The sequence below is a fragment of the Piliocolobus tephrosceles genome, chromosome 8 (genome assembly GCF_002776525.5).
Source record: "Piliocolobus tephrosceles isolate RC106 chromosome 8, ASM277652v3, whole genome shotgun sequence".
Classification (NCBI taxonomy): Eukaryota; Metazoa; Chordata; class Mammalia; order Primates; family Cercopithecidae; genus Piliocolobus; species Piliocolobus tephrosceles.
In genome coordinates this window covers 59,069,760-59,095,289 of record NC_045441.1, presented here as the reverse complement: position 1 = coordinate 59,095,289, position 25,530 = coordinate 59,069,760, and the positions used below count along the sequence as shown (strand labels likewise).

General features: G+C 37.9%; 1 protein-coding gene across 1 annotated transcript in view; it reads left to right on the top strand.

Moving 5' to 3' along the window:
- The window catches only part of DNAH11 (dynein axonemal heavy chain 11), a 371,689-nt gene that overhangs the window by 308,610 nt on the left and 37,549 nt on the right, over positions 1-25,530 (top strand). The window contains exons 66-69 of the mRNA XM_031935967.1: positions 3,086-3,290; positions 12,552-12,716; positions 14,400-14,540; positions 24,397-24,567. Coding sequence (XP_031791827.1) covers positions 3,086-3,290; positions 12,552-12,716; positions 14,400-14,540; positions 24,397-24,567 — 682 coding nt within the window. The remainder of the gene's footprint in view (positions 1-3,085; positions 3,291-12,551; positions 12,717-14,399; positions 14,541-24,396; positions 24,568-25,530) is intronic.

Here is a 25,530-nt window from a genome sequence, read left to right as displayed (position 1 = left end):
CCAGCTACTCAGGAGGCTAAGGCAGGAGAGTAGCTTGAACTGTGAAGTGGAGGTTGCAGTGAGCTGGGATTGTGCCATTGCACTCCAGCCTGAGTGACAGTGCGAGACTGTCTCAAAACAAAAAAAGGGACTGGCTGGGACAGAAGAGGGTTGCTAACTGAATTGCTTATTCTCCTCTTGGAAAACAGTTAAATAGTAAGAGGTACTGACAAGATAAAAACAAATCCAAACTGAATAAAGTGAATAAATTCACCATTCAACTAACAGAGTTTTCAAAAGTGGCTTATTTGTCAGAATTTTTTCAAGTTTAGACACTTAATCAACAACTCAGAAGGTTTTTGTTGCCGGTGTAAGATCACTCTGCAGGGAAAACAAAATTTGAGTTAGATGAAGACAGTAGATCATAAGTCTGATCAGTTCTTTGGGATTTTAAATTCATATTCAGGCAACAAAAGCTTTAGTAATGTCAGAAAATTATAATTTTTAAATAGTCTTTACACATTAAAACCAGTTGTCTCATTAAAAATGTTTCCAGTCAAATAACACAGCCAGTGGTTCAGAGGCACGTTTCTTACCATAGACACAAGAGACCTAATCTCTGAGCAAGACGTAATTATAAAACATCCTCCAAGAACCACATAAAACATTGCCACTTTATGGCATTCTGGATATTGCTCCTCAGATTGAAAAATTGTTGCTAATATTGTGACATTTTGATAAAAAGGAACCCTGTCTGAATGTGATAGAATGTCTTTTCTTTAGAATTGACCCAGTTGTTCAAAATTGACAAATTCAGTGAAATAATATCTCACCTGGAAATCAATGAGATAAGAAATAAATGTTTCTTTCTCATGGCTATTTAAAGTAATTTCAATTAAAATAATTGGGGTCTGGCTAATTTTCTCTCATGGTGATATCTATACAATTTAAATATGTTATACACTTAAGGAAGGAAGAATCCAGCATTTTCATACGTAAGGTAAAATAGAAGACTGAAAAAGACTCTTTGCTGCAACCATGCCTCTAGGCCTCATAAGAAGTTTCACTCTAAGCAGCTTAGGCCACTTTGAGAAGTTCCAGTATTTGTGATTTTGGCTTCTCTGTCTCTTGCATGAATTAGAAATTAAAATTTACTAGATCGTCATAGCAGGTTCCTAGCAGGAAAGAGACCATGAAGCCGGTATGAAAACATCTCATGTACCCCATAAACACATGCAATTACTGTGTACCCTTAAATTAAAAAAAAAAAAAAAAAACATGAATTAAGCTGGGAGTTTTGAATAGAATTAGCCTAGTGACTATTTACAGAAATAATTTTCAGAGGAAAGGGTTAAGTAGAAATGCTAAGGCAACCAAGGATTTGCAGTTACAGGAAGCCAATGCAGAAAGTATTGGAAAGTAATTTTTTAAATATGTGTGTTTTGGGCTGGGCAAGGTGGCCACACGTGTAATCCTAGCACTTTGAAAGACCGAGGCGGATGGATCACCTGAGGTCCGTTGTTCGAGACCAGCCTGACCAGCGTGGCAAAACCCCACCTCTACTAAAAATATACAAAAATTAGCTGGACATGGTGGCGTGCACCTGTAATCTTAGCTAGAAGATTACAGGAGGCTGAGGCACAAGAATCACTTGAACCCAGGAGGCGGAGGTTGCAATGAGCCAAAATTGTACCATTGCATTTCAGCCTGGGTGAAGGAGAGAGACAGTGTCCCAAAAAAAAAAAAAAGAATATATGTGTTTTTAACGTTTCATCTTTATAAAAATAAAATATTTTAATACATTATTTAACATACATAAGTATATTAAATACATATACACTTAAGATGCATTATACATATATATACAGATACACATAAACACATACATACACATTTTATCTTATTCTTAAAGAATAGCAGCATTTAATGTACATTTAATCACAGAAAGTACAGCTGGCCCTGAAATAACATCCTTTCATTTTAATGTTGATGAGGGAAAAAAATCACTTCCTGCTTGCTGGGACCACTGTCTGTGTGGAGTTTACACATGCTCCCTATGTCTGCCTAGGTTTTCTCTTGTCCTCCTGTTTCCTCCCATATCCGACAGCTGAGCACGTTAGGTGAGCTGGAATGTCTATATGGTCCCAGTGTGAGTGAGTGAGGGAGGGGTGTGTGAGTGGCCCTGCCATGGGATGACATCCTGTCCAGGGCTGGTTCCCACCCAGCGCCCTGAGCTGCCAGGGTAGTCTCCAGCCACCCGTGAGCCTGCACTGGAATCAGTGGGTTGGAAAAGGAATGAATGAGTGAATACAAAGTTGTCAAAAATTTGTAAATTAGATGATAGTCATACAAATGCACAACACTAGACATTGCAGTACAAAAGCCCTTCTCAAGCCTGCCAGATCTGTCATTGCTTTTGAACTGTGTGGCGGTAGGAGGTACTGCTTAAGATTTTCTGCTTTGTACACATTTATTTCTCAATTTAACCTTCCCCCATCATGCCCATCATTTCTTATTAACACACCAAAAACTGAGTAAATAATTATCTTACTTGTTTTTCTTTTTTTATTAACCTTTTTAAATGTATGTATAGCTCACATTTATTTCAGTGTTTAATATTAGAAGTGTTTGGGGCCTTTAGTTAGAAGTTTGATGATGTTTTTGTGACCAGGAACATGCCATAGAAATTTCACTCTTGTTTGTATCAATTAGCCAGTGGTAAAACTGGTTTCTACATACGTTGTTTTGCTTAAAGTCACAGTTTGCAAGTTTATCAGTGACATCAAGGACTTACTGTATAATAATAAAAGCTACTACTTATGGTTATAGGTCTTTTATGTGATTGTATTTAATTGTTACAGTGACACTATGAGGTGAGTACTATTGTTGTCAATATTTCTCATATGAGGAAACGAAATCATATAGAGATTTGGTGGGTGATTGCTGATCCTGCTGTTCTTTAGGAAATTTGGGAGCAGCTGAAAAATTCTAAATCACCTAAGCTTCTGGCCAAGGTCCATTATAAGAATACAGGAATGGAATGACACCTTAGTATCGGTTATGGGTCATAGGAGTCTCCTGAAAGTCTGTATTTTGCTCCCTTTAGGTATATCAGGATTGGAGATAAAGAATGCGAATTTCACAAGAACTTTCGCCTTATCCTTCACACAAAATTGGCAAATCCTCACTATAAGCCGGAATTACAAGCTCAGACAACTCTCCTCAATTTCACAGTCACAGAAGATGGTCTGGAAGCCCAACTGCTGGCAGAGATTGTCAGTATTGAGAGGCCAGATTTGGAGAAACTTAAGGTAAAAATGTTTACGTCACCATCCACACTTATTCGGCACTTGCTTTGCACAAATCATAGTGCTAGACATAGAAGTATAAAATAGGATTATTGCCCACTAGCATCTTGCAATCTAATTGGGAAAAATAAGAATACATGTTAAAAGTTAAACAATTCTAAGTTGCTCTTCATAAATGCTAGATTGTTACGGTTATGCCACAAGTAGGAGATAGGGTGGCTCTGGATCTTGTCTGACAGCAAACAAAGAGGCATACGAGTCATGTAAAATAGAGGTATGCCCAGGTAGGTTGGAATGTAATTGACTAATTTAGCCTGGGCTAAAGAATGAAAAATAGGTGTAATGAAGAAAACTTGGAAAAATTAAGGACCTGGTAGCTAGTTATGACTAGTATTCAAAGGGGCATTTGTGGCCCTAAGTATATTAAGAAACAATGCTGAAAATAATGAAATTTAGTGTTGTATACAGAAAACAAAACAACATAACCTTAAAATGTAGAAGAAAGGCAATAATAAAGATAAAATCAGAAAATAGAGAAACAGAAAAGATTAACAAAATAAAAAAGCTAGTTCTTTGGCAAGAAGGGGTGAGGAAGTGATATGGTAGATATACCTCCATAAGGACTAGTGAAGAATAAAAGATAAAAGGCAAGTAAAAGAAGACAAAGGCACATAACTACACACAGAGGTTATAAACTATAAAGGAATGCTGTGCTCAGCTTTCTTTTTTCTTTTCTTTTTTTTTTTTGAGAGGGAGTCTCACTGTCTCGCCAAGCCTGGAGTGCAGTGGCATGATCTTGGCTCACTGCAACCTCCACCTCCTGGGTTCAAGCAATTCTTCTGCCTCGGTGTCCCGAGTAGGGACTACAGGCATGGACCACCACGCCTAGCTAATCTTTGTATTTTGGGTAGTGACAGGGTTTCACCATATTTGCCAGGCTGGTCTCAAACTCCTGACCTCATGATCATCCTGCCTCAGCCTCCCAAAGTGCTGGGATTACAGGCATGAGCCACCATGCCTGGTCATGCTGTGCCCAGCTTTCTAACAATAAATTTGAATATTGAAATGGTGATGTGAAAATTAAAAAGAATTTACATGCTAACCTGGGCAAATTTGGCAATAGTGTGTCTCAAAACTTTAAATGAGATATATTAAGAATTAAAACAAGGATTTATATTTCAGATGTTAGAGATTCATGGCCTACATTTTGGAACTTGAAAGGATTTCTTCCCACGGATGAGCAACATTATTCATATTTTGAAAAACTAAGCTAGAATACTTTTTCTTAGTACAAATCAGGAGTCTGCAAACTGTGGCTCCCATGCCTAATTTGGCCTGTCACCTCTTTTTGTTAATAAAGTTTATTGAAACACAGCCATCGCCAAACACAGTGGCTCACACCTGTAATACCAACACTTTGGAAAGCTGAGGCTGGATCACTTGAGGCCAAGAGTTGGAGACCAGCCTGGCCAACATGGCAAAACCCCGTCTCTACTAAAAATAGAAAAAATTACCCATGTGTGGTGGTGCACAACTGTAGCCCCAGCTACTGGGGAGGCTGAGGCACAAGAACCACTTGAACCCAGGGGCAGAGGTTGCAGTGTGCCAGGATAGTGCCACTACACTCCAGCCTGGAGGACAGAGCAAGACTCTGTCTCAAACAAAAACAAAAGGAAACAAACAATTGACTTGTTCATATATTTACATATTGTCTATGACTGCTTTTGCACTATAATGGCAGAGTTTGGTAGTTGCAACAGATACCTTATGGCCTACAAAGCCAAAAGTACTTACTATCTGGCCCTTTCCAGAAAAAGATTGCCACCCTGGTATAAATCAATGGTTCTCAAACTGCAGGTCCTGGAACAGCAGCATCACCATCAGCTGGTGCTGATACAAATATTACAAATATGCTTTAAATGCAAATTATCTGGCCACTGCCCAGATCCCACTAAATGAGAAACTCTGGTTGGGGGTCCAGCAATCATGTTTTACTAAGCCATGCAAGAAATTCTGGTCCATGCTTACACTCTTTGTGAGGCTGCTTTACTTGAATTTGCCACTGCAGCAGTTGCCATGTAGGCAAAGACAGCTGTGAGATCAAGGCTGAGTATGAGGGGACATGGTTCCCTGAGGCCTCCTTACAAATGTGCTACATTCAGTGGAACTGCAACATGCCAGGAGTGAGTCATCCACCAAGTCAGAGTTCAAAGGACTACTGGCTTGCTGCCTTGTGCACTAATTGCCAAGCTGGATCAGGGACCGTGTCTGTAATCAAGGCACCACCAGACCATGTAAGAAAATAGTACTTTTTTTTTATGTTAGCATAAAAAAGTTGCAGGAGTTCTTGTGTTCTGAATGTCAGATTCTTATTGGATCTATGACTTACAAAAATTTTCTCCCGTTCTCTGGGTTGTCTTGTTAGTGTCCTTTGAAGCACAAAAGTTTTTAATTTTGGTAATGTTCAATTTATTTTTTCTTGCTTGTGTTTTTGGTATCATATCTAAGAAATCATTAACTGACAGTTCATGAAGATGTATGTTTTCTCTTAGGAGCTGTGTAGTTTTAGTGCTTACATTTAGCTCCATTGTACATTTTGAGTTAATTTTTGTACATGGTGTGAGGTAGGGGTACTACATGGTGTGAGGTAGGGGTACACCTTCATTCTTTTGCATATGGATATGTAGTTGTCCCAGCACCATTTGTTGAAAAGACCATATTTTCTCCCTTAAATTGCCTTTGATCCTTGTTAAACATCAGTTGGCCATATTTCTGTGGATCTGTTCATATTTCTGGGCTCTCTATTTCATTCCATTGATCTGTTTGTCTATCCTTTCATCAATATCACACCACCTTGATTACTGTAACTTAATAGTCTGGAAGCCAAGTAGTGTCAGTTCTCTGACTTTGTTTTTCTGTATATTTTTGATGATTCTGGATCTTATGCTTTTTAATATAAACTTTAGAATTAAATTTTCAATATCTACAAAATAATGTACAGGTATTTTGAATAATATTGTGCTGAATTTCAGAAAGGAATAATGAATGGCTTAACAATATTGAGACTTCCTATTCATGAACATGCAATATCTCTCCACTGTTTAGATCTTTGATTTCTTTCATCAGAGTTTTTTACTCCTCTGGACAGATCTTCAACATACTTTGTGAAATCTGTACCTAAGTGTTTCAGTTTTTTGGTACTAATGTGAATGGCATTGTGTTTTAAATTTCAAATTCCAATTGTTCAAAGCTGGTGTATAGAAGAGCAATGGCTTTTGTATATTAATCTGTATCCTGCAAATGTGTTCTACCTGCTTATTAGTTGCAAGAGGCCTTATGTTCATACTTTGGAATTTTCCACATAGATTATCATGTCATGCATGAACAAAGAGAATTTTTTATTTCTTCCTTCCCATTCTGTATACCTTTTATTTCCTTTTCTTGTCTTACTGTATTAGTTAGGACTTCTAGTACAACACTGAATAGGAGTGGAACCTTGCCTCATTCCTGATCTTAGGGCAAGAACTTCTAGCTTGTCACCATTAAGTACAATGTTAGCTATGATTCTCTTCTTTTAGATGTTCTTTATCAAGAAAGTTCCCCTCTATTTCTAATTTGCTGAGAGTGTTTAATCATTAAATTACTGTTAAATTTTATCAAATGTTTTTTCTATATCTATTGATATGACTACATTTTTAATTCTTTAGCTTGTTATAGATCATTACTTCACTTTTGAACCAGACTTGCATACCTGGAATAAATCCCACTTGGTCGTGGTGTTTCGTTATTTTTGTACGTTGTTGGATTTGATTTGCTAATTTTTTGAGGATGTTCACATCTATACTTATCAGAGATACTGGTCTGTAGTTTTTTTGTTTTTTCCTGTAGTGGGTTTATCTGGTTTTGGTCTTAGAGTGACGTTTGCCTTATAGAATGAGATAGGAAGTGTTCTTTCTGCTTCTGTTTTCTAGAAAAAAAATTGTAGAGAATTGATACTATTTCCCCCTTAACTCTTTTCTTCCAGTGGAATCATCTGGACCTGGTGCTTTCTGTTTTGAAAGATTATTAATTCATTTAATGCATATAGGCCTTTTCAGATTATGTATGTGTTGTTGGTAGATTCTGTCCTCCAAAGTATCAATTCACTTCATCTAAGTTATCAAATTTGTAAGCATGTAATGGTTTATAAGATTCTTTTATTATCCTTTTATGTTCATGGAATTGGTATTTATGCCCCTCTTTCATTTCTCATACTAATAATTGGTGCCTTCTCTTGTCTCTTGGCTAGCCTGGCTAGAGAATTATACATTCTGTTGATCCTTTCAAATAATCAGCTTTGGATTTTATTGATTTTCTGGTTAAAATGTTACTCACTTCTGCTCTGATTTTTATTATGTATTCATAAGCTTGCTTTAGATTTACATTGCTCCTTTATCTAATTTTCTAAGGTAAAACCTTAGATAAATACCTTTAGGTTTTCTTCTGTACTTTTCTAATATATGCATTCAATGCTATAAATTTCCCTTTAACCACTGCTTTTGCTGCATCTCACAAATTTTGATATGTTGTATTTTTGTTTGCATTTCTTTCAAAATATTTTTAAGTTTCTCTTGAGACTTCTTCTTTGACCCATGTATTATTTTAAAGTGTGTTGTTTAATCTCCAAATATTTTTGAATTTTAAGCTTTCCGTTACTGATTTCTTATTTAATTTTGTTGTGGTCTGGAACATACTTTGTATGATTTCTATTCTTTTAAGCCTTTTTGGTGTGTTATTTGGTCCATCTTCGTGAATGTTCCATGTGAGCTTGAGAAAAATGTATATTCTTTTGTAGGTGGATGAAGTAGTCAGTGACATTCAATCCAGATGATTGATGATGTTGCACAGTTCAGCTACATCCTTGCTGAGTTTTTGCCTGCTGGATCTATCAGTTATGATATAAGGGTTTTGAATTGTCCAGCTATAATTGTGGCCTTGTTTATTTCTCCTTGCAACTCTTAGTTTTTGCCTTGTGTATTTTGACACTCTGTCATTAGGTGCATACACATTAAAGATTGTTATGCTTTCATGGAAAGTAGACCCCTTTATTATGTAATGCACTTCTTTGTTCTCAATACTTTTTCTTATTCTGATAACTACGTTGTCTTAAATTAATATAACCACCCCAACTCTCTTTTGATTAGTGTTAGCATGATAGATCTTTCTCCATCTCTCTCTCTCTCCTTTTAATTTTTATATTTAAAGTGGGTTTTATAGACAGGTTTTGTTTTTTATCCACTATGTCAATATAATTCACATTTAAAGAGATTGCTGCTATAATTAGATCAATATCTACCATATTTTATTGGTTTTTATTCATTATACTTGTTTTTCACTAGTTTTGTTTTTTTTTTTTTTTTTTTTTTGTCTTTTTCTCTTTTTCTGCCATCTTTGGTTTTAAATGAGCACTTTCTATGATTCCAGTGTCTCTTCTGTCTTAGCTATATATATTGCATGCTCACTCACATGCACTCTTTCTATATGTATATATTGCTGTAATACTTATATATTACAATATAAATATATGTTTTTTGTATTTGTAATATTTTTCTTTTCCTCTTCTTCTGCCTTCTTTGGTTTTAATTAAGCATTTTATATGATTCTAGTGTATCTTCTCAACAAAATATATTGCTATATATAAGTACAATATAAATTGTATTTCTTTTTAAAAAAATTGTTAGTGGATACCTTAGCATTTGCAGTATACATTTACAACTAATCTAACTCAATTTTCTTTTTTTTCTTTCTTCTTTTTCTCTGAGATGAAGTTTTGCTCTTGTTGCCCCAGCTGGACTGCAGTGGCACAATCTCAGCTCACTGCAACCTCTGCCTCCCGGGTTCAAACAATTCTCCTGCCTCAGCCTCCCGAGTAGCTGGGATTACAGGCATGTACCACCATGCCCAGCTAATTTTGTATTTTCAGTGGAGGTGGTTTTTTGCCATGTTGGTCAGGCTAGTCTCAAACTCCTGACCTCAGGTGATCCACCCATCTCAGCCTTCCAAAGTGCTGGGATTACAGGCATGAGCCACCGTGCCCAGCCTCTAACTCCATTTTCAAATAACACTACTGCCTCATTGGTAATGCAGGTAAAAAATACCGCTTTACCAATGCAGGTAAAATGAGACTATTCTCATTTCCTTCCTCTCATCCTTTATAACATTGCTGTCATTCGTTTCACTTCTCCATAAGCTATAATCACTGACTATATTGCTGTTATTACTGTTTTGAAAAGACAGCTCAATTAGTAAACTAACTTATTTTATCTTCATTTACTCCTCCTCTAGTACTCTTTCTTTCTTTACATAGATGTGAATTTCTGACCTATATCATTTTTCTTCTCTATGAAGAATTTTTGTGTTTAACATTTCTGGTAAGGCAGGTCTACTAACAACAAAATCCCTCAGTCTTGTTTGTCTAAGAAAGCTTTTATTACTGCTTTACTTTTGAAGGATAATTTTACAAGATACAAAATTATTTGTTGATTTTTTTTCCTTAAACATTTTAAATATTTTACTCAACTCTCCTTTTTGCATAGTTTCTCAAGAGAAATTCCATGTAATTCTTGTCCTTCTTCCTTCATAGGTAAGGTAATTTATTTCCTGTGGACTCTTTCAAGATTTTTTCATTCTTTGATATGCAGTTTGAATATTAAATGCCTAGGAGCTGATTTTTTGGCATTTATCCTGCTTAACGTGCTATGGGTGTCCTGTATCTATGGTTTGGTATCTTTCATTAATTTTGAAGAATTTTTAGCTACCATTATTTCCAATCTTTCTTCTGCTCATTTTTTTCTTTCTTCTCCTTGTTAGCGTCTCACAGTTCTTGGATATTTTTTCCTTTTTAATTTTTATTCTTTTTTTCTTTTCAAGTATCTACTGACATATGTCTAAGCATAATGATTTTTGTCACTGTGTCTAGCTTACTCATGAGCCCATCAAAAACATTCTTTGACCAGGCACAGTGGCTCATGTCTGTAATGCCAGCACTTTGGGAAGCCAAGGTGGGTGGATCACAAGGTCAGGAGATCAAGGCCCAGCCAAGATCATGCCACTGCACTCCAGCCTGAGTGACAGAGCGAGACTCGGTCTCCAAAAAAAAAAAAAAAAATTCTTCATTTTTGTTACATTGTTTTTTATTTCTAGCATTTCCTTTTTATTCTTTGAGTTTCTGTCTCTACTTATATTGCCCATGTGGTCTTTCATGGTGTTCACTTTTCCAGTAAAGCTCTTAGCACATTAAGTAGTTACTTTTAACTCCCAGTCTGATAATTCCAAAATTTCTGCCACATCTGAGTCTTGTGCTGAGGTTTGAGTTCTCTCTTCTGGTTTGTCTTTTGTTTTCTTTTTGTTTTGTTTTGTTTTTTTGCTTTTTAGTACACCTTGTACTGTACTTATTTGTTGAAAGCCAGACATGATGTATTAGATAATTATCACAAAAGTAAATACTATTTTAGTGTGAGGTTTTATGTTTGTAGGGCTAGGAGTTAAGGCTGTGTTTCATGTTCATTGTAGCTACTTCTATTGTAGACTTCAGTTTTATCTAGTGTCCTTGTTTTTGTCTCCCTTGTTGTCTTTAGGTTTCCCTAAAAACTGATTTGGCAAATCTCTCAGTTATAATCCACTGATATTATACTGGAGTCTGTCAATGTGTTGGGAAGGTATTATGGACGGGAAACATTCTTTTATCTTATAAATAAATCTTAGGGTTTTTTAGGAGCCCTGAATCACTGGAATGTGACCTTCAGAAGAGTTACTTAGCCTTTTTTAAAGGACAGGAAGTCTGCCCTTCCCCAGAGATATGGTTTGGCTATGATACCACCCAAATCTCATCTTGACTTGTAGTTCCCATAATCCCCATATGTTGTGGCAGGGACCCAGTGGGAGGTAACTGAATCATGGGGTTGGTTTCCTCCGTGCTATTCTTGTGATAATGAGTCAGTTCTCATGAGATCTGATGGTTTTATAAGGGGCTTTTCCCCTTTGCTGGGCACTTCTCTCTCCTGCTGCCAAGGAAAGAAGGACATGTTTGCTTCCCTTCCGCCATGATTATAAGTTTCCTGATGCCTCCCTAGCTATGTGGAACTATGAGTCAATTAAACCTCTGTTCTTTATAAATTACCCAGTGTCAGGAAATCCTTTATCGCAATTTGAGAACAGACTAATACATCCAGGTCATATTAGGCACTGACCAAGTAGTTTCCTTTGTGGGCAGGATTTTGTTAAGGAGAACAGAAATCTCTGGACATATTTAAAATAATTACTTTGCCTCTGAGCTTATGCCATAATGGTTACTTTTCCCATCCTGAGCCCAGAGCGGGTGTAGATTTTATCTGACCTTCACTGTAAGAACCTGATGGCGTTTCCTGGAGGTAAAACTCAAAGAAATGTAGAGACTCCAAAGACTGGGCCCCCCTGAAGTTTTAACTCAAGTTTTACCTTCAGCAATTAGCCCATTACCATGTCAGTGTTCCTGAGAAGTTTTGATTCTGTGTTTGCCTATTTTTAGGATGGCAATTTGCCCTGTGACCTCAGTTTTCTGATACATGTAAGAAGAATTGTTGATGAGTGTTTTTCCTATTTTGAGAACGGAAACGAGACTTCTAAGCCTTTATACATCTGAGCAGAAACCAGAAGTTTCTGATGTTTTCTTAAACAGATTCTTCCTATGGTTCATGATGTTACGTTATTGTAAGTGTTTATACTCTGTGCCCTGGAGTGCAACTAGATCTTAACGTACCTTCTAAAGTTTTTTAAAGAATTTCTAAAAATTATGATTGGTATGGTTTCAATGTTAAGGGTGTTTTATTATATACTGATTTCGTGAAATTTGTGATTAAGGAAACTCTGCTTTAAAAATATGTACTTGTCCAGGCGCGGTGGCTGACACCTGTAATCCCAGCACTTTGGGAGGCCGAGGTGGGTGGATCATTTGAGTTCAGGAGTTCGAGACCAGCTTGACCAACATGCTGAAACCCCGTCTATGCTAAAATTAAAAAAAATAGCTGAATGTGGTGGCAGGCGCCTGTAATCTCAGCTACTCAGGAGGCTGAGGCAGGAGAATCGCTTGAACCTGGGAGGCAGAGGTTGCAGTGAGCCGAGATTATACCACTGCACTCCAGCCTGGGTGACAGAGCGAGACTTCCTCTCAAATAAATAAATAAATAAATAAATAAATAATAAATGTACTTAACCACCATTTCTCACACTTTTCTTGGTTTGTATTAGTTGGTATTGACAAAGCACCAAAATGATTTTAAGATTGAGCTCAAGTATCTGGAAGACGACCTCCTTTTGCGCCTTTCTGCAGCAGAGGGAAGCTTTCTGGATGACACCAAACTGGTAGAGAGGTTGGAGGCAACAAAGGCCACTGCGGCAGAGATAGAGCACAAGGTAGGAAGGGCAGAGGATACCTGGCAGATTCTAACAGTCTGTTTGAATGAGACACATGGGGCGGGCAGTGTAATCAGACTTGGTAATTCCTCTAAGAGGACCAGTGTGTGGAATTCAGGTGATTTAATAAGCTGCAACTGGACTGTGTGGGATTCTAGATGGAGATGGTTGAATGTGTGCTTCTCCTAATTCCATAGAGATCTCATTCAAATCAGACACTGTCCAGCTACTATTTTTCCTGGGTGATCAAATGTAAAGGAAGTTGAGGCCTGCTGGCTTCTATGGCTGAAAATCTGAAAAGCCCTAGCATCCGGCTCTACCAAACTTATATCCTACAGCTTCTCTGCAGATTCTCCAAACTGTTGGACATTTTAAAGAAATTCTTAGAGTGGAAGTTTTGTTTACTGGCCTGCCGTGGCAGGATACTGAGCAAACGATAGTCTCCTGCTGTACTCAAATGCACTATTCACCCCTGGAAAAATGACATTTCCTAAAAGCCAGTAGAAATTTCTATGAAATAGGCTTCCTGCTAACGTCCAGCATGGGTCCCAATATGCTTTATGTGTGATGTGCACTTTGGACTTTCACAAATGACCGTTAACCCTTAAAATTCCATTGTTTCAGTGTGAATTAGACCCTTATTTGTTTTCTGGAATACCCTCATTACTAAGTAATCTATTAATTACCCAGCAGAAGCTGTGTCACTACACATCCTATATATTTGTCTTAAATTAAGCAAGGAAATGGAATCCCAAATTACTCTATCTTTTCAAGTAAATGAATATTAGGCAGCTCCTAAGATGGTAAAGTTAGAACAATTAAGTACATTAACTTAGCTTTGAAGTTAACTTCCAATTGTCTCTTAAAATGTGTCTTCCTTTCTTCTTCGTATATCACCATGTAGTGACTTCCTTCTCTGCCCTACATTTTATTTCCTTTTGTATACAAATATTATGAGTCAAGTCTGTAGAGAAGGTTGGGGAAAATACTGTATCCTGTGGAACCAGCAGTAGTCCTAGATTAAATAAATAGATATTTGAGCCTTGGGTAAAACGGAATATGTTGGTTGATGGTGGTGGTGGTTTTTCTTTTTTAATTATCTCTCTGAATAGGCCCAGAGGCTAATACATAAAGATAAACTAAATGGAAATATATGGACATATGGATGATTCAGTGCAAAGTCAGAATTAGGCATGAGAGTCTTTATATTAAGGCTTTTCAGTAAGCGTAGTTACTGGGTATATTATTGACCTTGACTGCTTTCGTATGCCTTGTTGCCTAATAAAGTTATTGGCATTGAATTGACCCAGCAGACTTTTAAGAGCCATCCCTGGGAGGTGATATAGCTGGGTTATTAAGCCTTGAAAGAGAGAGAGGGGAAGCAGAAAGGTGACATTACTCAGAAACAAATTCTGTAGAACCGAAAACAACTAGGTTTGTTTAATCTGTAACCTAGAAAACCGCTAGAGTTATGTCCATTCCCACTGAAACTCAGTTTATTTAAAAAATTATTTTAAAATATGAATGTAATCATTTTAGAAAAGCTCGTGCACATGGATGCCATGCATGTTATCTATTTTAATACTCATAATTTTTCATTTCAGGTGCGTCTTCCATTCCTTGGATATATGTAGAGAATATGAAGAGTAAATAAGTTACTTATTTTGTTTGATCCCACCATAGGTGATTGAAGCCAAAGAAAATGAAAGAAAAATCAACGAGGCCCGAGAATGTTACAGACCAGTGGCAGCAAGAGCATCTCTTCTTTATTTTGTTATTAATGACCTCCAAAAAATCAACCCCATCTACCAGTTCTCTTTGAAGGTAATGCTGAATAAGCTAAGAAATATGGAAAACTTTAGGAGTTCAATTTGTTTCTGGAAATTTGGAATTTATTTTATTAACAATAATAATAACTATTATTATTATTATTGAGACAGAGTCTCACTCTGTAGCCAGGCTGGAGTGTAGTGACATGATCATTGCAGCCTCTGCCTCCCATGTTCAAGCAATTCTCATGCCTCAGTCACCTGAGTAGCTGGGACTACAGGAGTGCGCCACCACACTGGGCTAATTTTTGTATTTTTAGTAGAGACAGGGTTTTGCCATGTTGCCCAGGCTGGTCTTGAACTCCTGGCCTCAAGTGATCCCCCCCTGCTTCAGCCTCCCAAAATGCTGAGAGTACAGGCGTGAACCACTGCACGTGGCCAGAACGTATTTTTTTTTTTTTTTTTTTTTTTTGAGACAGAGTCTTGCTCTGTCGCCTACTCTGGAATGCAGTGGCCGGATCTCAGCTCACTGCACGCTCCGCCTCCTGGGTTTACACCATTCTCCTGCCTCAGCCTCCCGAGCAGCTGGGACTACAGGCGCCCGCCACCTCGCCCAGCTAGTTTTTTGTATTTTTTAGTAGAGACGGGGTTTCACCGTGTTAGCCAGGATGGTCTCGATCTCCTGACCTCGTGTTCCGCCCGTCTCGGCCTCCCAAAGTGCTGGGACTACAGGCTTGAGCCACCACGCCCGGCCCAGAATGTATTTTTAAGGAATCAGTGTATACCCAGTAAGGAGTCATGAGGATCTGGTTAACAAAATAACAAAAGCAAAATCCTCATTCTCAGGAATTTTCATTTATAATTTTCAGTAAGGCTTTGAGGTAATTAAACTATGGATATGGTATCATATTATGTTGGTGTATTGCTCCTGAGCAGACTCTTAATTTTGTTTTGTTTTGTTTTGTTTTTGAGACGGAGTCTCCCTTTGTTGCCTAGGCTGGAGGGCAGTGGTGTGATTTCGGCTCACTGCAAGCTCTGCCTCCTGGGTTCATGCCATTCTCCTGCCTCAACCTCTCTAGTAGCTGGGACTACAGGTGCCTGCCACCACGCCTGGCTAATTTTTTTGTATTTTTAGTAGAGACAGAGTTTCACCATGTTAGCCAGGATGGTCTTGATCTCCTAACCTCGTGATCCGCCCACCTCGGCCTCCCAAAGTGCTGGGATTACAGGTGTGAGCCACAGCACCTGGCCAGCCGACTCTTAAATTTAAGGGAATTTTTCTTGAGGCTCCTATTTTGTCTTTGTGAAAATGTGTCTTGGAAAGAGAATGCTTATATTTCTTTGCTAAATAAAGAAAAATAATAAGAACAACTATTTATTAAGTCACTATTACATGCAAGGCATTTTTATACTTTGGCTCATTCTTTATCCCTGTTACATCTCAATAAAGAATATAATATCATCCCCATTAAAAAAATAAGGATTACATTTTCAGACTTTAAATACATTGCTCAAGAAATTATATTTGTTATTAAGAGCCAGCATTTCAACCTGTAACTGTTTCCAAAGCCCATGTTCCATACCTTGTATCATGCTGCTGCCTGCTGGGCAGTGCTCATTTGTTCTGTTCATCTGTTCATCCATTTTTAGACAAATGTTTATTATGATCAATCATCATGTCAGATGTTTGTCACTTGAGTGTATAGTTTTGGAAAAAACATAAGGGTGGAGCTATATCTATATGTAGATACATATAGATACATATATATATATACACATAGATATAGTTCCACCTTTATGAACACACATCAGTTTATACAAGTAGAAAGTACTGTAAGAGAGAATGATAGAGGTGGAGAGGCTGCTTTACTGGGGACTCAGGGAAGGCCTCCCAGAGGAAGTAACATTTATTTCTGAAGGATAAGTAGGACTTAGCTATGTAAAGAGTGTTTGGAGAACACAGGAATGTGTGAGATGAAAGAATTCAGGGATTCCAGGTAGTGAGTGAATTTCTGTGGTTGGAGGGTAATGAGCAAGGGGAAAGGTAGCAAGAAATGAATCTAGAGAGGTGGGAAAGACTTGATCACACAGAGTTTTGTAGACCACTGTGTGTGGGATTTGGGGATTATATTCTGGGTGCAACAAGAAGCCATTGGAAGATTTCAAGCAGATAACTGATGTGATGACCAAAGACTCAGAGATACATGAACAGACCTGAGATATGATTTGAACCTGGAATCATTGACTCTTGGAGATGGACTGGTTATGGGCAATAATAAAGAGGAAAGGATCAAGCGTAACTAGCAGGTTTCCTAAGAGTACAGAACTAGTATGCAAAACTTTTAACAAGCACAATGTGGTTGGAGTTTGAGAGTAACTGTGTATGACGAGAAGGATAAAACTAAATCATCAGTGTCAGCTCAGTATTACCCAAATTCCAAAACTACACTAAGGCATTACAATAAGAGAAAAATACTGGGCAGTCCCCCTTGTAAACATTGTTGGTAAACTCCAGAAAATGTTGACAAATTGAATCCAACCATATACAAAAAGCACAACATATTATGACCAAGTGGAATGTATGCCAATAATCAAATTGGTTTAACATTCAAGAATCACGAAGTGTAATTAATCAGTTAACAGAATAAAAGATAAAAAGCTCATATGGTCGTTTTAATTGATGCAAAGAACTTGAAAAATTTCAACAAATTAGTTAAAAACAACAACAACCAACTCTCAACTAATGAATAGATGGTGACTTCTCAACATGATAAAATGCATCCAGAAAAAATCTACACCTAAGATTATACTTAATGTTGAAAATGAAATGCTTTTCCCTAAAATCAGGAACAAGACAAGGATATCTTTCTCTCAGCACATCTATTCAACACTGCACTGGAAGTTACAGTAGGTACAATAAGACAATAGAAGGCAAGATATTTAAAAGAAGAAGGAAAACTCTGTATTTTCACGGATGACCTGATTATGTATATAGAAAATCCCAATAAACTCACCAAAACCCTGCTAGGACTAAGAAGTGAATTTTTAGCAAGGTTGCAGGATATAAGGTCGATATACAAAGTACCTCGTATTTCTATACATGAGAAACAAGTGGAAAATAAAATCAGTATCTTAGCACTGTTTATAGTGGCTTCCAAAGCCATGAAACTTGTTAGGAATAATTTTGTTAAAATATATGTAAGGTTTGTAGTCTATAAACTACAAAATATTGTTGAGAAAAATTAAAGAAGGCTTAACTAAATAGATACACCATGTTTATCAAGTGGAATGCTCAATATTAAGATGTCAGTTCGCTCCAAACTGATAGACTCAATTCAGTCCCAATCAAAACAGCAGAAGACATTTCCTTTTTCCTTTTGGTAGAAATTGGCAAGCTCATCCTAAAAATTTGTGTGAAAATTTAAAGGACTTAAAATAGCTAAATAATTTTGAAAAAGAAAAAAACAGTGTTGGAAGACTTACAATTTCTGTTTTTAAGACTTGTATCTGTGACCAGGCGCGTTGGCTCACGCCTGTAATCGCAGCACTTTGGGAGGCTGAGGCAAGTGGATCATGAGGTCATGAGATCGAGACCATCCTGGCTAACACGGTGAAACCCCGTCTCTACTAAAAATACAAGAAATGTCTGTTCATATCCTTTCCCCACTTTTTGATGGGGTTGTTTGTTTTTTTCTTGTATATTTGTTTGAGTTCTTTGTAGATTCTGGAAATTAGCCCTTTGTCAGATGAGTAGATTGCAAAAATTTTCTCCCATTCTGTAGGTTTCCTGTTCACTCTGATGGTAGTTTCTTTTGCTGTGCAGAAGCTCTTTAGTTTAATTAGATCCCATTTGTCAATTTTGGCTTTTGCTGCCGTTGCTTTTGGTGTTTTAGACATGAAGTCCTTGCCCATGCCTATGTCCTGAATGGTACTACCTAGATTTTCTTCTAGGGTTTTTATGGTATTAGGTCTAACATTTAAGTCTGTAATCCATCTTGAATTAATCTTCGTATAAGGAGTAAGGAAAGGATCCAGTTTCAGCTTTCTACTTATGGCTAGCCAATTTTCCCAGCACCATTTATTCATACAGCCAACAGACACATGAAAAAATGCTCATCATCACTCGCCATCAGCGAAATGCAAATCAAAACCACAATGAGATACCATCTCACACCAGTTAGAATGGCAATCATTAAAAAATCAGGAAACAACAGGTGTTGGAGAGGATGTGGAGAAATAGGAACACTTTTACACTGTTGGTGGGATTGTAAACTAGTTCAACCATTATGGAAAACAGTATGGCAATTCCTCAAGGATCTAGAACTAGATGTACCATATGACCCAGCCATCCCACTACTGGGTATATACCCAAAGGATTATAAATTATTCTACTACAAAGACACATGCACACATATGTTTATTGCGGCACTATTCACAATAGCAAAGACTTGGAATCAACCCAAATGTCCATCAGTGACAGACTGGATTAAGAAAATGTGGCACATATACACCATGGAATACTATGCAGCCATAAAAAAGGATGAGTTTGCATCCTTTGTAGGGACATGGATGCAGCTGGAAACCATCATTCTTAGCAAACTATCACAAGAAGAGAAAACCAAACACCGCATGTTCTCACTCATAGGTGGGAACTGAACAATGAGCTCACTTGGACTCGGGAAGGGGAACATCACACAATGGGGCCTATCATGGGGAGGGGGGAGGGGGGAGGGATTGCATTGGGGAGTTATACCTGATAAAAATGATGAATTGATGGGTGCTGACGAGTTGATGGGTGCAGCACACCAACATGGCACATGTATACATATGTAACCACGTTATGCACATGTACCCTAGAACTTAAAGTATAATAAAATAAATAAATAAATAAATAAATAAATAAATAAATACAAGAAATTAGCCAGGCGTGGTGGGGGATGCCTGTGGTCCCAGCTACTCGGGAGGCTGAGGCAAGAGAATGGCATGAACCTGTCAGGCGGAGCTTGCAGTGAGATGAGATCGTGCCACTGCACTCCAGCCTGGGCAACAGGGTGAGACTCCGTCTCAAAGAATGAAAAGACATATCTACACGAATCAAGATGTTGTAGTACTGGCCTGAAGAAAAATGCATAGATCTGTGGAACAGATTAGAGAATCCAGAAGTACACCCACAAATGCATGGTCAGTTGATTTTCAGGAGGGGTGCCAAGACAATTCAATGAGAAAAGGCTAGTTTTTACAACAAATGGTGCTGGGACAGTTGGATATCCACATGACATAAAATAAACCTCAAACTATTATACTATATAGAAAATTCAAAATGAATTGATTAAGCTATACATTTTCTAGGAAAAAAATAAGAGAAAAGCTTTGGGCTTTGGGTTAGGTAAAGGTTTCTTAGGACACAATAGAAAAATAAAAAATAAATTGAACCTTATCAAACTTAAAAGTTTATGGTTTTCAAAAGATATGAAGATGAAAAGGTAGGCCACAGATAAGCAAAGACAATATTCTCAATACATATATATAAAACAAAGAATTTGTATCAGGATATATAAAGAATTTGTACAACTCAGTAATAAGAGTTGAACAGACATATAACACATATGAATTATCCACAGGCACATTAAAAATGCTCATCAGGCATCAGAAAAATTCAAAATAAAAGCAGAATGCGGGGGGCTAAAAGTTTAGAAGACTGTTAATAGCAAGTGTAACCCAGATATGGTACTACAACTCTCTCACATTGCTGGAGGAAACGCAATAAACCATTTTGGAAAACAGTTTGGCAATTTCTTATAAAGATAAATATACAGTTACAAAATATGATCTCACACTTTTACTCCAGGCATTTACCTAAGAGTAATAAAAATGTATGCCTGCAAACAGCTTGTTAACAAATGCTCATAGACACTTTATTCATAAAAGTCAAAGTCTGAAAACAATCCAAAGGACTGGCACATTAATAGTTACGCAGATTTTGCATGTTCCCACAGTGGGCTATTACTCAAAACATAAAGGTATGAATTGTTGGTGTACACAACAACATGGATATGTCACCAAAACATTATGTTGAAAAAGCCAGATACCAAGAAGTATATGCCATATGATGCTATTTATGTGAAATTATTGAAAAGGCAAAATTAGGTCAGTAATTGACTGGGGCTGGGGATGGTGGTGGGAATTGGCTGTAAATAGGCACGTGAGAACTTTTTCTGCTGATGTAAGTAGAAAGGTTCTATATCTTGATTGCTACAGTTATTAGAATATATCTGTTTGTCAAGACTCATCAAGCTGTACATATAATAGGCACATTTTATTGTGTTTAAATGAAAAACTGATTTTAAAAAAGTGTAAATATCAGCTGGGCATGGTGGCTCATGCCTGTAATCCCAGCACTTTGGGAGGCCTAGGAGGGCGGATCACAAGGTCAGGAGATTGAGACCATCCTGGCTAACATGGTGAAACCCCATCTCTACTAAAAATACAAAAATTAGCCGGGCGAGGTGGCGGGCGCCTGTAGTCTCAGCTACTCAGGAGGCTGAGGCAGGAGAATAGCGTAAACCCGGGAGGCGGAGCTTGTAGTGAGCTGAGATCGCCCTACTGCACTCCAGCCTCAGCGACAGAGCGAGACTCCATCTCAAAAACAAAAAAGTGTAAATATCAGGTTAGTACAGATTAAGCATCCTAATCCAAAAACCAGAATGCTCCAAAATCCGAAACATTTTGAATGCTGACAAGATGCCGCAAGTGGAAAATTCTACACCTGACCTCAAGCACTTCTTGCACAAAATTACTTAAAATATTGTATAAAATTAACTTCAGGCTATGTGTATAAGGTGTATATGAAACATAAATGAATTTTGTTTTTTCATTTTGTTTTGTTTTTTGAGATAGAGTCTCACTCTGTCATCCAGACTGGAATGTAGCGGCACGATCTTGACTCACTGCAACCTCCACCTCCCAGGTTGAAGCAATTCTCCTGTCCCACTCCTTCAAGTAACTGGGACTACAGGCACCCACCACCATGCCTGGCTAAATTATGTATTTTTAGTAGAGATAGGATTTCACCCTGTTGGCCAGGCTGGTCACAAACTCCTGACATCAGGTGATCCACCTGCCTCAGCCTCCCAAAGTGCTGGGATTATAGGCATGAACCTCAAGCCCAACCTATAAATGCTTTTGTGTTTAAACTTGGGTTCCATCCCCAGGATATCTCATTATGTATATGCAAATATTCAAAAATCTGAAAAAATCCAAAATCTGAAACACTTCTGGCCCCAACCATTTCAGATAAGACATATTCAAGCTATCCTTCATTAGTGCCTTCTTACCAATGTTTACTGTATATATCTGTCATTGTAGGATTTTACTTTCACTCAAATATACATACTTCAAGGTGAATTAATCTGTGGTCTCTGGTCCCTATCGTCCAAAAATAAATAAATAGATATTTTTATATTGACAGCTATTTATATATACAGATATATTTTTCAAATTTATATTTATATAGAGAGATACAGCAATCATACAATGCCATTATCACCAAGGCATGAATGAGAGTAATAAATATCAAGAGTGATCCTTAAAGGAAGAACAGATGACCAAAGGGCATCCCGAAAGTACATGGCACCAAAAAAAAAAAAAGCAAATAACCAGATTTTAAAATAGGATAAGGACATAAGTGGACATTTCTCCAAAGATGTTATACAAATGGTCAACAAGCCTGGGCAACACAGAGAAACCCTGTGTCTTCAAAAAAATTTAAAAATTAGCCAAGTGTGATGACACATGCCTGTGGTCTCAGCTACCCAAGAGGCTGAGGTGGGAGTATTGTTTAGGACCAGGAGGCTGAGGTTGCAATGAGCCATGATTACTCCACTGCACTTCAGGCTGGATGACAGAATGAAAGTTTGTCTCAAAAAAAAAAGGCCAACAGACATATGAAAAAATAGTCAACATTACCAATTTTTTAGGGAAATGCAAATCAAAACCACAATGAGCTATCACCTCACACCCATTAGAATGGCTACCATAAAAAAAAAATAACAAGTGTTGGTGATGATATGGAGACATTGGAATCTTTTGGTGGAAATGCAAAATGGTACAGCCACTGTGGAAAACAGTGTAGCAGTTCCTCAGAAAAATTACTAATAGAATGACCATATGATCAAGCAATTCCACTTATAGCTGTTTATTCAAAAGAATCAAATGAGGGTCTCTAGGAGATATCCAAACACCCAAATTCATAATAGCGTTATTTACAATAGTCAAAAGGTGGAAGCAACCCAAGTGTCCATCAGGGGATGAATAGATTGATCAAATGTATATCCATGCGGTTGAATATTCTTTTGCCTTAAAAATGAACACATTTCTCGGCCGGGTGCGGTGGCTCAAGCCTGTAATCCCAGCACTTTGGGAGGCCAAGGCGGGCGGATCACGAGGTCAGGAGATCGAGACCATCCTGGCTAACACGGTGAAACCCCGTCTCTACTAAAACATACAAAAAAAAAAACTAGCCGGGCGAGGTGGCGGGCGTCTATGGTCCCAGCTACTCGGGAGGCTGAGGCAGGAGAATGGTGTAAACCCGGGAGGCGGAGCTTGCAGTAAGCTGAGATCTGTGAGATCTGGCCACTGCACTCCAGCCTGGGTGACAGAGCGAGACTCCGTCTCAAAAAAAAAAAAAAAAAAAAAAAAAAAAACTTCTCATACATGCTACAACATGGATGAACTTTGAGGATATTATCCTAACTCAAATGAGCCAGTCACAGTAAGACTGTGACTCTGCTTATATGAGTATATTAGTCTGTTTTCACACTGCTGATAAAGCCACACCCAAGAGACTGGGTGATTTATAAAGAAAAAGAGAGTCACAGTTCCTTGTGGCTGGGGAGGCCTCACAATCATCACGGAAGGCAAAAGGCACTTCTTACATGGCAGCAGGCAAGACAGAATGAGAGCCAAGTGGAAGAGATTTCCCATTATTATAAAACCATCAGATCTCATGAGACTTACTCACTACCACCAGAACAGTATGGGGGAAAGTGCCCCCATGATTCAGTTATTTCCTACCAGGTCCCTCTCACAACACATGGGAATTATGGGAGCGATAATTCAAGTGAGATTTGGGTGGGGACACAGTCAAATCAGTGAGGTACCTATAATAGTCAAACTCATAGAAACAGAAAGTAGAGTAAAGGTGGTTGCCAGGGATGGGGGGAAGGGAGAATATACAGTTGTTTAATGGATACAGAGCTTCAGTTTTGCAAAATGAAAAAGCTATGGCATCCTAGTGACACTGCATTTAGCTTTTCTTGTTCCTCTTTGGGAGCTATTTGTGTTAATATGGACTGCCACACGTAATGTTTAAATTGGACTCATCACATTGTGTTGTATTTTTGTAATCTTACGTGAAGAGAATCTGTACTGCAAGTAAAACCTACTCCCCCAAAAATGTATGGCCTTGAGTCTGCATTGAACAGTGTAATTTATGTTCATGAAAGAAAACACTCCGGAGATTGGTTACACAAGAATGTGAATATACTTAACACTATTGAACTGAATGTGTGTCCTTAAAATTAAGATGGTAACTTTTATGTTATGTGTATCCTACCACAATTAAATATTAAAATATTGTTTTAAGTACATGGGCAGAAGGAGAGAAAATGATGCAATTCAGTTGCTTGGAAGGAGACTGAATGGATTTCATGGAATCATATTCATAATAACAGTAATGACAACAAACATTTAATGAGCATGTACCATGTGCCAGAAACTATAATCCTCCTAAAAATTTTGCCTCATTCTCACTCCCTATTGATAAAACTTAAACCATTGCCCTGTGTATCTGAGGCTAGCTAGACATCCAGGCACCAATTGTCACATTTTAATGGTCACGTTAAATTTCCCAGGCATTTAACGTGCTGTTCCACAGAGTGATTGAGCAGGCTGACAAGGTGGAAGACATGCAGGGACGCATCTCTATCCTGATGGAGAGCATCACCCACGCCGTCTTCCTCTACACCAGCCAGGCGCTGTTTGAGAAGGACAAGCTCACCTTCCTGTCCCAGATGGCTTTTCAGGTAAGGAGATCAGTTACTTGAAAAAGGATCCCCAGAACCAAAGGCAGATGTCTCTCTCTCCCTCTCTTTCTCTCTCTCTCTCTCTGTCTCTCTCTCTCTCTCTCCCCCATCTCTCTCTCTATATATATATATATATTATATATATAAAATATATAATATTATATATGTATTTTTATGTAAAATAGTATATAATATATATTTTTATATAATATATAAAATATTATATATTTTATTTCTGTTGAAGCAAAATATAATAGACACCTTTTTCAGAAGCCCTTGGTGGCATGAGGAGAATTTGCCTCCCACAGGGAACTTGGGCATGTGACAGCCTTCTCCTAGGTCCCAGTGCTTTGGTTTGGGGAGTGGGGGCTGGGGGGTGGGTATACACATTACACTCCTACCACAGTGGTCACCCTGAAAAACATTCATGAGACATTGTTCTCACCTCCTCGGGTCCTGTAAAGAACCGTCCAGGCCCTACCAGGAAGGTTCTTTGAGATGAGGGTTATGAGTCCAGATCTGAGTGGAGCTGAGAGTTGTTCAGAGTCTCCTTACAAAACAGCAACTGGATTCATCCATGTTGTCACAAATGACTGAATTTTCCTCTTTTTTTTCACTGTGTGTAGTTAATAATGTATATTTTTAAATTGCTAAAGGAGATTTTAAGTCTCATCACAAAAAAGATAAGTATGTGACCTGATGGATATATGAATTAGCTTAATTTAACCATTCTACAATATAAACATGTATCAAAGCATCACACTGTACCACTTAAATATATATAATTATTATTTGTCAATTAAAATTAAGAAAATGACAGCAGTGAATAGGTAAAGAGAGCTCCAGGTTTCTTGCCCACACCTTCAGTGAAACCTGCTCCCTTTTTTTTTCCTTTTTCACATGAATTTCTATGAAAGACTTTGTTTAAATAAAAGTGTTTGTGGCCAGGCGCAGTGGCTCACG